General features: G+C 40.3%; 1 protein-coding gene across 8 annotated transcripts; it reads right to left on the bottom strand.

Annotated features, from left to right (window-relative positions):
- Positions 1 to 13: 13 nt before the first annotated feature.
- Positions 14 to 14,360, bottom strand: LOC135488841 (zinc finger protein 37-like). 8 transcript variants are annotated; one of them, XM_064773753.1, is made up of 5 exons: positions 14,250 to 14,360; positions 12,989 to 13,618; positions 12,107 to 12,730; positions 1,091 to 1,229; positions 14 to 754 (listed from the first exon to the last, which is right to left on the bottom strand). In XM_064773753.1, the coding sequence occupies exons 2-5, from the start codon at positions 13,610 to 13,612 to the stop codon at positions 486 to 488; spliced, it is 1,656 nt and encodes a 551-aa protein (XP_064629823.1). In that variant the 5' UTR covers positions 13,613 to 13,618; positions 14,250 to 14,360; the 3' UTR covers positions 14 to 485. The 8 variants fall into 8 exon arrangements, 7 of the variants coding, with proteins under 7 accessions (XP_064629823.1, XP_064629824.1, XP_064629826.1 ...); XR_010447053.1 differs by lacking the exons at positions 14 to 754; positions 1,091 to 1,229 and adding exons at positions 7,243 to 7,258; positions 7,960 to 8,685; XM_064773754.1 differs by lacking the exons at positions 14 to 754; positions 1,091 to 1,229 and adding an exon at positions 1,711 to 2,987.
- Between the last annotated feature and the right edge of the window lie 49 nt (positions 14,361 to 14,409).

The following is a 14,409-nucleotide window of genomic DNA, read 5'->3' as shown; positions in this document are numbered from 1 at the left end:
ACAACCAGGTGTTGAGCAGTCATGGAAGGTAACAGTCCCAGCCTTGATCTTTAGTGAGCTTTAGTTTTTATGTTGTGGCTAGCTCCTGACCAACGATGTACCATTTCAGTACCAGGAAACAAAAAAACTGAAAATGAAAAATGTTTTTCCCATTAAAACCTGTTACTGGTTGATTGGTTCTAATATAAAAACGAGAGGACTCTTTGTAATATGAATTGGGGAAATAAACATGTATAAACTGTACACTGACTGGACTGCTATTATTGCATAGGTTACAATGTACATGTACATGTACTCATGCGATACAAAACCATGCAAAGTGTCGTAAAATAAGTTGCTGGTGATTATTTTAAGGTTATATAACGTCTCAAATTTGTTTCATCCCTTTCAAAAATGGCAGGAGTTTGTCATGGTACTGACTGCTAATGTTACTGTAGTTAAAATGCTAGCCAGCATAAACAAAATGAACACATCAATTTCACTAGCTAAGCCAACAGGTCGCTAATCAATTCAGCTTGTGGATGAAACCGGCGGGCCATGTCCTTATTTTCATGTGAGAGTCCTTCTACAACATGGTACTTCTGTTCATAAAAGGACAATGGAATGCCGGCAGTTTGCAATACTGGATGCTGATCAGTTAAAACCGTTGGATGTGGTTTGAAGAAGACTAATCGTCGTGAATTTCCTGTATCAGCGAATTTGCCAACGTTAATTAGCCTGCCGAAACCACCCCTCTCAAGTTCCTCTAGGAGGGCTGAAATGGAATAATCATACATTAAGACCATTGAACCTACTTTAACAGGTACCTCTGTAGAAGAAGGGCACCCAAGGGTCATTCGTAAAGAAGGAGTATGCACATCCATGCTCATAGAGATTCTTTAGAGCCAAACACAGCTGGATTCAATCTACATATGCATCCTTCCAGTGGAATGAGAATTTGTGGTTTAAGAGCATTGGCGGGTGTTATGTTGAGTGCAATCTGCCTGGAGACAGTGCAAGATAGTTAGATTGTGATAAACTTGTGCAAAATACGCAGACACAACCTAACCAGCCATATGAATACTTGTACCAATGACAATCTGTTACCTACCCTTGGTGTTCGTTGCATTCTCACTGATCTTCCTTTGAATTACCCTGGACGTGGCCATTGGTCCTTCACTTGTACAGACACCCCGACACACACGCTTGCGTAAATTCTGGATGTACAGCATGTCTCTCTTTGCCCAGTCCTGCAAAATAAAACGAATACAGTACTAATTTTTGTGACTAAAAAGGGTCACATCTTTCACTATTCCTGGTTAGATGTGGTCCTCCTGAGGGTCAAGCAGTGGGACTGTGTCAGTCTCCAATGGTCGGAAAGGTTGATGACTGGGGTTCAGAGGAGCAAATGGGATGAAGAGGAGATGCGTCTGCCTCCAAGCAAGAGCAGCGTCTTAGATTAGGACAGGGAATAGTTGGCAGCTTAGACCAAGACGTTCAAAAATAAGTATATCACAGCACAAACATGTCACCTGTCACATTACAACAGCTGGCAAGCCAGATCATAAACTCGGTCAACTTTGATACAGATTTTTGACCTGACCTTCGAATTGCTGTGACATCCCTCTCATCCATCTCTCTCTTTTTATGCCGTCACATCATTTTGTCACATAAATAAGACAGGGGACTTGGCATTCCCCTCAATCAGACAAACAAGTAAGAACTCGTATATATTTCAATCATTATTTTATTGATCAAGTCAATCTAGAAAATGAAGCTCACTACTGTTGTAATAGCAACGTCTACAAAATCTTTGGGAAATTGTCCCATTTATTTTCCTCAAAAGCAATAACATAAACTCTAGAAGCCTATTTATAACAAGCACAAGCATACATGTACATAAACTTTACAACTACAAATTTTAAACTGTATAATCCATGCACTTCATGGTATAAAAATAATTTCAAAAAGTCTATGAGGCTCTAAATAATAATCTAGATAAAACATTCTAAAAGATACAGCACTCAAAATTAGTCAGAAGACTGTTATTGCAGCTGTAGTACAAAAGCTTATAAATATTTACAAAATCTCATTGATATCGAGACACAATACAATATCTCTCCTTTGTATCGAATATAAATTGATTGTACTGAGAAAATATTTGTATCAAATGACTTCTAGACTGCACACTGACAATGAATGAAGCCTCCTAAAACAGAATTTCAAGCAACTATTTCAACTTGAAAATAGCCTATTTTGAACAACAATGAGTTTAAGAGTATCTTGAGATAATGCCCAATCAGCACTATGACAATTACAGAGATCACAAATTTGTGTATCAGGCGGTATGTTTACTCACAAGCTCATTATTGAAAGTAATGGAACAGGAAGTCCTTCAAATCAGCCAATTCTCATTTGGACAAACAAGTTCCATTGGAGCTTCAAAGAGACTAGTCACGTTAAGTCCATAAAGTCAATCAAAGATCATGTCCCTATGTAGAGGGGCATCTGATGTTGTTTCTGCCCAAGTTGCTTTATTCCCTGTAGTTGCAGAAAAATGTCACACTGACGTGAAACTACCATGAAAGATTTTAATGAAAACCGAAGCTCTGGGGGTAATGTCAATGAAAGAACGTTTCCCTGTGAAAGGACATTTGATGTCGTCTCATACTACTGAGCTGGTTGAAACATTTGCCACAATGAGGACACTCGTATGGCATTTCTCCGGTGTGAATTCTCATGTGGACACGTAAATTCCACTTGTGTTTGAAACATTTCCCGCAGAAGGAACAAGGATGAGGCTTCATGTAGTCGGGGAGCTCGGACTTGACTGGTCGTGAGAAGAGGTGGGGCCTGGCATGGGTCAGGGACAGCATTCTCCGGAATGGGTTTGCGAGGCCTCTAAAGGGGACCATTGTAGGGCTTCCACTGTACGGGGCACTGGCTGATCGTTCGACCTTCACCTTACCACACTTGCTTTTCAATTTGTACTTGAAATCGTGGAGGTTCTGCAAGATAAAGGAGGGTGGATTCAGAGTCAGAATGATTGAGGGTAAATTTTAAGAAAGTGGCAAAATGAAAGCGACGATAACCGTCCAAGCAGATGTGAAGGTGAGTAGTGAGTTGATAAATAAATAATACAGTGTTATCTGTTAAGAAAATAAACACATTATGACAAAGAAATCACATTACTAGTACCAAATTGGACAATAGGAGTGCTTCTTTAAAGACCTTGGTCTTGGTAGAAGCACTTAAACAGATTCACAAATTCCTGCCTGATTGTAGGAAAAATGAAGTGCAAATTTAAAAGTTCACAGTACTGTGAAAGGAAATGAAGTGACCCCAATCTTCCCCAGAAACTGTTTTTTTATTTCAACACTGACATCAGAACACTGCCATCGTCGTTATTTCTCGTTATCATTTGCGACATGTCCAGCGCGGGACAATGCTCAAGAGAACACAGACTTAAGGACATCAGACATTGGATGTCCCCTTGGATGTGTTTTGAGGGGGTCACTTAACTGTGTACAGTACAAGGGCAGCCCTAGGACATGACATACAATGGCAGGTTTTATATGAAAAATTTGATAAAAGCACAAATCAAATACATGTATGTTATTTTCAATTTATTCATAATATTCAATGTGCACATAACATGATTTAACTTTTTAAGAGCATTCCATTCACTTTAGATAGTTGTACATGTACTTTCAAAGACAAGTTTCTGCTGAAATCACAAGAGCTTTCCATTCATACTAAGGTACATCACTATGCCTGCATCAAATTCAAAATTACAGATACTGCAACACATCTGGTCATTTTCTCTTTGAAGTATTATTACTGGAAAAATGCACAATCAGATGACGTTTCAGATTATTGGATTGCGAGAATCTGGCTCCACAAACTGAACACATATATGGTTTCTCTCCTGTGTGGATTCGAATGTGTTTATTATGGTTCCCGGGATCGCCGGTCACTCTAGGACAGAACGGACACTTATACCCAAAGCCATCGTTGGATTTGATGCGCTTTAATTTAGCCAATCGGTTGAATTCTGTGACCTCCATGGCTCGACCTTGAGAAATTTTTCCTCGACCTTCATGACCTTCAGTTATGTGGCTCAACTGCAAGACATAAAATGGGCAAGGTGTAGGAGTAAACGGTCCACCTCAAACACAATAATTTTAGATCTGCTGGAGATAAAAAAACTCTTAGTATCTAGATTGGCCACTCCTGAATGGCACATTTCCAGATTTCTATGTACACTGGCCTGGAATACAGAAGTATCAACAGAAAACAAAATTTCATAAATGCCTTCTTCCCCAAAAATGGAGAATATAATAGTTTTTCATTTTCAAAGTAACTGACTATCACTAGGGTATTGGATTGTTGTGACAGAGATATGACATAAATCTTTTCACAATTTAGATGTCATTTTGACACACACCCTAGAGAAACTCAGCACTGCCTATATAATACTGATGGTGATACCCTATTATACATCACATTATATTTCCCCCTAAATGCACAATCATATGTCTCCTCAGATTATTTGACTGAGCAAATCCTTTGCCACAGTATTTACACGCAAATGGCTTCTCTCCTGTATGGGTCCTTAAATGAACTGTGTGATTACTTGCTGTTGTTGAACGCCGGGCACAGAAAGGACACCGGAAATCTCTGCCAGGATTTAGGCTTTGCTTGGCACTGGATAAAAGGCCACACGTTCCCAAAGGGTTTGGAATGCCATCAACTCCGGAGTGACTTTCGTGACCAGATACCTCTCCAAGGCGTTGTTGGTTCGATTTTCTAAAGTTTTGATCATCAGAACTTTGACGACAATGATGTATTTGTTGGTAGACAGTCACGTCTACTGTATCTTCTGAAGTCTGTGGAGAGTATATCATTTGAGTTGGGTCCCCGTGAATACTATCTTCCAGTCTTTGTTGCGGTGGCTGGAAGATAGAACACAGGACTGTGAGAAATCTGGATGACTGTTCCGAGGGAGAGCTGAGGATTGAGAGAAGATGATCAATCTGCCTGATCAGCAGGGTCAAGAGAAGAACATGTGAGGATGGTGCGACTTCTGGTGTCTTCGAAGATTGCTGGGCTGGTTGAACGCCCGCAGGCAAACCTGACACTTATAAGGAGACTCCCCTGTGTGTGTCCGAATATGAGAGGCATAGTTCGTACGGTGCCAGTACTTGAATAGTTTAGGACAATATGTGCACTTGAGGTTCTTGTTAGTGGAGCTTGGACCATATGTCAACTTTTCTCGTAATGTCCCCGGTATACAGGTACTTTGTTTATTGTAATGTGATCGGACACCAAACTGCAAGAGAAAAAATGTCCAGAGTATTAACTCAAGAGTTGGAAAAACTAGGATAGGATACATCAGAAACGAAAAATTTATTCCACGGATGCTACAGTAAACATAACTTAACAGCAGACCCAGAGAAACCAAATTGATATTTTAAATTGTGCCATTTGGAAATGTTGTTATGTTTTAAATGTTATAAGGAGAATAAAGACTATTTCAAATCGACAAAATATCACTGTACAAAAAATGTATCTCGCTGGATACAACCAGGAGAGATCAGAAAAGATCAGTCAATCATAGAATTACACAGTATCATTCTCCCATAGCAGGGTTTTGGATAGTTTGTTTTAAAATACACTCGGCACTCACAGTATGATGCAAAGCTCTGCTGTGGAAGGGAACTTCAATCCCCAGGTTAACCAAGTCCCAACTTTCCCATATCAGAAACCTGTCAAAGCTTGGTTCTTTCCTGCCCACACCTCTTTCTAAACAACCTTCCCACATCATCGCCAATAAATATGAGCAGAAACAGTTTTTGAGACTCAAAGAATCAGTCTTGTTTTGTAGTCTACACTTCGAACTAAAAGAACATGTCGGAGGAAGATTTCTGCCTTTGGCTTTTGACGTGATCCAACTGCCCTCGAGTTTGACCAGAAAGTGCACAAACATGACTTTGTAAGCCACTCAGTAAATCAAACTCGGCATTGCAGAGACGACAGAAAAGTTGTGAGTGGACTCCATGATGAGCCCGCTGATGGCGATAGAGATTACTTGGCTGATTGAAAGCCTTGGGACACTTGTCACATTTATAGGGTTTGTCACCAGTGTGGATGATTACATGAGAGCGATAATGCCCGCTATTCCAGTACTTGAAAACCTTCGGGCAGTATGGACACTTAAGAGTTCTTTTTGCACTGTGGGTTCCACTGTTTGACGGCCACTGAACAGTCCGTTTGGGACTACGAATAGTACCACTACCAGGAGTGTTACTAGTAGGACTAGGATTATCCGAGTGATTTTGTATTCCTTGTATATATGACGCACACGCCTCCACGTTCCTGTGGCGAGTGTTGATGCCAGATTTGATAGTACCCCAGGAAGCTACAGGCCGCGTTCTACCAATGCCGCTGACCAACCTGGACAGCTGCAAGTAAAGAGAATATTTAGAGTTATTCTCTCATGAAATTTGAAAATGGAGAGGAGTCCTCTCAAATTCTCGTAGATTTTGTTTAAGAAATTTCACGACATCGAGTGACAGATACATGTACTTGCATGACATATATGAATTTGAGGATTTGTAAGGAGGAAGGTTGTCTTATTAGATGCCGAAGACCTCAGAATCCGATACATGTAGATTTTACATGCAGTTGTAGGGCTGGTGTGTTTGGCTCTTCAAGTAAAGCCTCAGGAGAGCAGTAATCCCTTCTGGTCCAGTCACAATGATACACACCAACACAGAATATGAGAATAACATAAAATATCTTGAAATATTAGAGTTTCATTCAATGTTTTTGAGATGAACCTCTCCATTTATTGACTTCCATCAAAACAATGAGTAAACAGAAGAGATACGGGTAAACATGATGGATACACGGTGACTATTTTGATACAGTGACTATGCAATCAATGGTCATAATCGTAATAAAATACAATCCATTTGCAATATAACAGTCCACCCTAAAGAGTCAATCAGGCCTAGAGAAACTTATCAGTTCTATCAGGGTTGTGCCATGTCCGCATATGGCGGTTCTTATTGGAAGCGTATGCAAATGTCATTCCACATTTCAAACACTCGTACGGCTTTTCCCCGGTGTGTATACGAATATGTTTAGTGAGATTCGTCGGATGGCACATCTTTGGGCAGTATGAACATTTGACTGGACGCTGAGACGCGTAATTCACACCGCCAGGCGACATTCTTTTGCTCCATATCTTCCGCCGAGATCTAGGTGACCAGTGCTGGAAGATAAAGGCAAAGGTTGTGTCACTTTTCAAAGCCGTCATTCTCGTCTTGAAAGAAATAATTCAGGGCCAGGTCTTTTTCTTGAGACATTTCAGCCAAGGATTTGAACTCTATTCAATTATGATTAAAATATAATACAGAGCCAGAGGAGCCTTTACAAGATCGCTTCAATGATACAACAATGCCACATGCAGGCAAACCATAAGTTCCTGGACAAACAGAAAGAGCAGAACAGATTTATCAATCATCCAAACCAGATGTCAAGACTTGAACAATCCCAAATCAAAACTGACTATAAATAAAACTATTTTATTCCATAGTTAACAGGCTGACCAACTAGAAAAGTTGTAGCATCGGACATGACAGATGGACTGGCAGAGTGAAATTTCCACCAGATTTAATACATTTTTCATTGGTGTTAGCAGAAGGAGTTCAATCTGAGATTGAAATGTGATTACCAGTTATTGTAATGGTAATGTAACTCAGATCTAAGGACTGGGAACCAAATATTTGGAAAAATTTGGCCTAGCTTTCCTAATGATGATGACCTGCAACTGAATAATGAACCACCATCATTAGTGCATGTAGTGAGTCAGGGATGGCGATAAGCCTCAAAGGAAGTCATCAACATCATCATCATCATTATCAGTCATCATCAATCATTCTACATAGTAATGATGATGATGCCATTTCAAACCTATTCAACACAGCGAGCTAATGGTATCTTGACTAGAGTATCCAGTGAATGGAATGTTCTCCAACATGTTCACGATCTCCTTTGATCCCTCTGCAAGGATACAATGTCTGTTGATCAAAACCAATATTGGACTCCTTTGAAGATAAGAAATTTGTGAAATGCTGACTCTATAGTAGATCTCAATCAAATCCAAAGTGTTCTGTTCTCAGGCTCACGATGAGATAAAGTAAAATTCAAATCCATCACTTCAATCAGAAAAGCCTATGATGCATTCAAAACACAGCAATCCTATTTAAAAGTGAATTCAAAGGTTCAGAGCAGTCCCTCATTCGTGTCCTTATCAATATTTATATTCACGGAAAAGTCAGACGTTTCCTTCGTCAGTGTAGTATTTCTCCTCGCATCAGAGAAGCCAGCCTGATGAACTAATCCCTCTGTAACGTTATGTACGTTCCGCAGATGTCGCTTGTAATTTGACGGATGGGCGAAATTATTCAGACAGATACTGCAATTATATGGTTTCTCCCCTGTATGTGTCCTGAGGTGAGCATACGAGTTACTCTGGTAAATTACTTTAGGGCAGTATGGGCATTTCATACGTTTCCGGTAAGGTGACGCTTTCATTTCAAGTTTGGGGGGTGTTGTAAAATCGTAATTTTCTCCAGGGGTGAAATTCACATATGGTGGCAACATCTCTGACTTTTCTGTCTTCATTCCTGACCACGGCTGGAAGATAAGGGTTGGATACTTTTATATCATGACAAGCTGTCTGGAAAGTGTCGTCTCAAGAAGAGGTGGTTTGACGTAGGACATCACAGCTTGGAGGATGCATGCTATATCACTCCACATATGCCATGAAAATTTGATAAAAGAATCCACACTGAAACTGCTAAAATGTAAAACGAGCCAGATAAGCCTCCATCCATGCCAGGGAGATGAAAACCTTTTTAAAACAGACAATAATTCAAATGTTGTAGCAGACCATGCTCAGGTCTAATAGCCTTCATCATCATAAGTAGGCAATCATCATCATCATCAAAAGCAGATGGAGCATTTGAGGCGACCATCAATTGCCATCATCATCATTAGGCCTGCCTAGCATAGCAGGGTGATGCATGAATAGTCATCTGATTCCGATAAGTTCCCATAGGCAATAGCAGTTTCAATTGCATCACCAAACATACCAAATGGATGTCAGCCATGCCAAACGATGTCAGCATGGCTAATGGAGGTCCAACATATTTGAGGATTCAGTCATGGTTTGATGTCCGATTTTAGTGATTGCGATGCGCTTAGACTAAAAAAAGTGCCGGTCTGGTAGTGGTACCTCAACTAATAGTACCAGATTACCAATCTGAAAAGAACCATGTGTGCTTTCAAAATGTATATCAACTTCGCCACTATTCAATACCGCCATCAAATGTGTAGCTTCTATATTTGCCGCAAGTGTGCTCAAGCTCAAATATGGCCGTAGTCGTTAATAGGTCTATCTCCCAGCCATCCAGAGATACAGGTTTTTGATACTCCTACATCCTATACAATAGTCAATATGAAATATCGAGAGGCAGAGTATATTTAAAACCACAGATTACGTCGGATGTCTCCCAGCATAGCATCAATAAAGAAGAGGTGTGTTCTTTACAACCCAAACTCCTGATGGTTATGGTAGTCATGACTCTTTACCAGAATTACATTGAGGCAAAACATCTGCTAGTTTTCCAAGATAGAGAATTTCTCAATGACAGGAATAAAGACTTCCTCCAACAATGAACGAGAGACAAGCAGGACCCAAGTGGGCCACATTAAGTTTCACCAGGTGGACAATAGGTGTCTGCTATCTCATTGTTGACTGTACTAATGCATGAAATGTAGACCAGTTATAATCACGTTACTATTATAAAGGAATAAAATCAGAATGAGTTCCAAAGGACCCCTGTTCAAACTACCCTAGTCTCAACCCACAAGTCTTAACGCCACTGCACCAGCCACTGAATAGTCATAAGGACCAGTGAACATACCATCCCCAGACGGTCTCAGACTCGGAGACGGGATATGTTTCCATGGCAACAAGGCTTCAAAGCATCCTCAGACACTAAGACTGGAGGGTCGGTAAAGAGTGATAGATGGGGTGTGCAATGTGGGTCACTGACTGATAATGGCAGCAAATCATTAGATTGTGTTGTCAAGACAATAATGCAATATGTACATGAATGGATACAGCATGATTGATCATAGTGTGTTGTTTAGCTGTAATATAGTGCATAGTGTATTGTTACAGAAAACCTTGCATCAGACTGGACGGTCAGAACCAGAATTACTAGTATGTTTAAAATACAACACAAAATCCGAAATACACATCACTAACAAACTTGGAATCGGGGCTTGAGACTTGGAAGATGAGTTCCCTTTAAAAAGATGCTATATTTTCATAGCACTGCCACTATGACTAAATCCGGCAGCTGATGGATCTGAACAGACACATGTCCTCTGGCCAGTATGGAAATGTCCAAATCAACGAGTCAAAGGGCAGACATTTATTCTTGAAAAAGCATATCATCAAACAGAGCAATATGTACCAGTCCTGTAGCCTAGGGGTTGCCTAAAAATTAAAAACTAACGAGCCCGTCTCAAGCAACGTATGATTATTATATAGCATCATGCAGAAAGTGGTGGAACTGTATTGGAGGAGTGGGAGACTGCTTATCCAAAGTTGAAAGTGCAATATGCAACATCTAAAATGTCACTGTACTGTACATCTTCTATAAGAGAGCTGCTTCAATCTTCTTAACTCTACTGGTTTCTTGCTGTTTTAAAGTGGAATACATTACCTGTCCAAGCTGAAAAGAAACTCTAAGTACTACAAGCCATCCAAAATCAACCCAAATTGATCTCCTAGTTTTTAAAACATGGTATCAAGGCTGCCCTCTATCGAAATTATTTCAAAATTTGCCAAAATGGTGGGAATGTTATGACTTGAGAAGGACTATCTGATCACATTTTTTCAGTGCAAAAATCAGATTTAGAGTTCCAACTTCATTTATTATTCCAAATTCAGGTTCTACTGTACTTCTACTTTCAGTGTCAGACTAATCGAGAATTTGAGTTAACTTGTGGATGATTTGAAGACCAGTTCAGAACATTGGCAAACATTCAGGATCACAATCTACATTACCTCTTGAAAATTAGCAAACTGTGGTAGAATATTACAAGAGCTATGTACATTTTGTTAAAGTCCAATGATATTGCCAAGTTATATCTAAGGTGGCCTTGCAGTTGGTGTTGATGTTGAGAGAGCTCACAAGCTCGCAGGAAAGAGAGAAATAGACAAATTTTCATCTTCAATGTACTGCAATAAGTCTTCAGGGTATCACATGTAAGGAATGCGTGACAAATGATGTAACACAGAGACATGAAGAAAGACAGCAGATGTAAGATCTTTAGGTTAAGCCAATTTTTTGAACTGACCTATGGTGAAACATTGGACCAAGATGCATGAATCGAATGAGTGGACAAATTAGTGTCTGAGCTTTCTTCAGCACAACAGCAACAAGAGGGGATTCTCTTTCAACTCATTCCAATTTGTCGTAAGCTATTAGGCATACATGTACCATGCGATGATGATTGCTACAGTATACTCAAATGGCTTTATAGAGCATTTTCAATCAGTTGCTTGTCCTGCCCTCGCTGGATAACAGAACATTTGAAATGAATAGGCATCATCGTGGTCAGCAGCCTGATAACCCTGAGATGGAAGGAGTTGCAGTCTACACTGCCAAGATTGGTAGTGATGTCAAATGTTGGTCTGATATTTGTGGTAGTTTCGGAGCAGACCGTGACAGACTTATGCACTGCGACTAAGTGTTGGGGTATGTTTCTACTGAAACTGATTTTGCCTAAATTGCACAGTGCATGGTTTTGTTTGTGTGTGCAATGGAGCGTAAAATATTAAAGCTGTGACATGTGCATTATCGCAACCAATTTACCCTAGCCTACATGTGGCCATTCTTCAAAAACATGCATAATTCAAAGTCTTCATTTGGACCCATGTCTTGTTAAATCTTGAATATTACAGAATACATGAATCAAGGACCACGTTTCACCGCTACTGTTCTAATCTAATTGCATAATGAAGTAATTGTCAACCTACCATAGATGTATCAGACCCTTGTCCTTCACTGACCTCCATACCCGACTGGCTGGCACTCCCAGACGTACTGGGGATTGGCCCAGACACAGGACTTGGTTCCCTCACACTTAACTGATCAGAGTAGTCTTTTTTTATATCAGGCAGTAAATGTTCAACAGGTTGAGTCTCTGATGTTTGGAAGTTATTTGAATTATCAGAATTTGATGGGTGGGAAAATGATGGCGAATTTGACACTCTAGTCCTTGGTTCAGAGTATGATTTGGCGGGTAAGAGTCTCTGAGATGGCGACGGAGTCATGTATGTGCTTCTGCTTGCAGAAGTCATGGATGTTGATACAGCGGAGGGTGAAAGCACGCTAGATGAGGGAGCACTGAAAGAGTTACTGGGGGTGCGGCTCATACTGTAATCCACAGTACCTGACTGTCTGTAATTCGTCAATGATGATGCGGACATCCGCCGCCCATCTGACGATGAGCAGTTCGATTGTCTTTGAGATGATAATAATGAGTCGTGATCCATGGCAGTGGAGAGTCCTAGTGTATTGGCGGCTTCACAGGATAAGTCAAATATAGGTGGGGAATCCGGGATTTCTATCACAGATGCATTTTCTCTTGAACCACGTCTCTGAAAACAAGAAATTGAAATTGAAAGGATATAAAATTTTCCAACATTTTTGAGAAGTAAGAATTTCGTTAGAAATACTTTCAGCCTCCATCATAGAATAGACAGACAACCACCAATTTTATATCTTTAGGAGAATTATGTGCTTTGAGGACCAACACATGATACATGTACAGTTTTCACAGGGAAGTTTGCTGGAGGAACTGTGATGTGTGATCCGAGGGTTAAACAATCTTAAAGCCAGTAATCTGCTTTACAAACCTTTAATTTTTCCAATAACTTCTTAGTTTGTGAATGTGACATCCGCTCAGCGTCATGAGACGATTTCTCCTCCAAATATTGTTCTTTTAATTCAGCATTTTCCTTCATAAGTTGCTGCTGAATCTTTTTCAACAAACCGTCTTTGACCCTAATCTGTTCGTCCTTGAGGCTGACGTCTGCTTTCAGTCTTTCCATATCAGCCTGGCAACTCACATTCTGAGTCTGTTTCTCCAACAACTCTGTACGAGTCTGATCTAACATGTCCATGTTTGTGGAGAGGTCAATCTGGACACGTTTGAACATTGTTTCCATCTGCGAGAGTTCGATCTGACATTGAGACAGCTGTAACTCTTTCTCCTGCAATCGTTCTTCAACCTTCGCGACCTCCTCAAGACCATGCATGGGACTCATCTCCTCATACTGTTCCTTCTTCGTCTCCAGGTGACGCTCAGCAATCTCGATCTGGTTTTCCTTTAACATCAACTCAGCTTGATATTTAGAGAGCAGGCCAAACAAATCTGCCCATACCTTCCCAAGTTGGGCACCCTTCATATGAATGTCAGCCTGCATAACTTGGAGCCCAACCTCTTTTTCTTCAGACTCTGGCATTCTGTCGATCCTCATCTAAGGCTGGAAGAGAAAGCAAGAAAGATGATTAAATATCATAGCAGTAAACATGATAATGATGATATCTCCCATACTTAGTCACTAGTGGCTCAACTCCAAGTCCAAGTGCTTTCGATTTCAAAAACATGGCAAAAGTAACATCCGAAAGCAGTCCGAGTACCCACAGTGTGACTCGACAACAAACATTAATGTCCGCCCGCATTGACGCATGCCCGGTCAGCCGGTGTGCAGCGGCTTTCTTTTTAAGCCTATCAATATTGACAATAATAGGCCCAGGCCATATAAACATGATACAACATACGATACGTCATACACGAATATAAACTGAAACGATATGATCCTGGCACTGCTTGTCTAATCGGCTTCTAATCATGCATATTGAAAGATCAAGCCAGCATGAGGCACGATTGTGTGTACTGTTCCTGTAGTTTACCATGTGTATTGTGTACCTCTTCCATCCATCATTCCATGTACACAACATATGACATGTCATGCATGTAGGCCTATGGTATGCATGTATTGTATTTTTGTATGACAAAATCAAAACAAACAGGACGAGACCATTGAATATCCAGCAAAAAGCAGGGAAAATGCTACATGCAACAGGAATAATAGGTATTTAAAGCAGCCTTACACTTTATGGAATACGTAAGAACACTCTTAAGAGTATTTCAACGTCGGGCATTTTAGTTTGTTGGCGGTTTTAGAAGGCAAAATATCACAAATCCCTTTCAGCTTTGTTCTCAAAAACTATCAATCTGCGCAGCTTTTTGCGCATGACCGAGGGGTTGGTA

This window comes from Lineus longissimus, chromosome 5 (genome assembly GCF_910592395.1).
Source record: "Lineus longissimus chromosome 5, tnLinLong1.2, whole genome shotgun sequence".
Classification (NCBI taxonomy): Eukaryota; Metazoa; Nemertea; class Pilidiophora; order Heteronemertea; family Lineidae; genus Lineus; species Lineus longissimus.
Note: the sequence above shows the minus strand (reverse complement) of the source record. Positions and strands in the feature narration are given on the sequence as shown.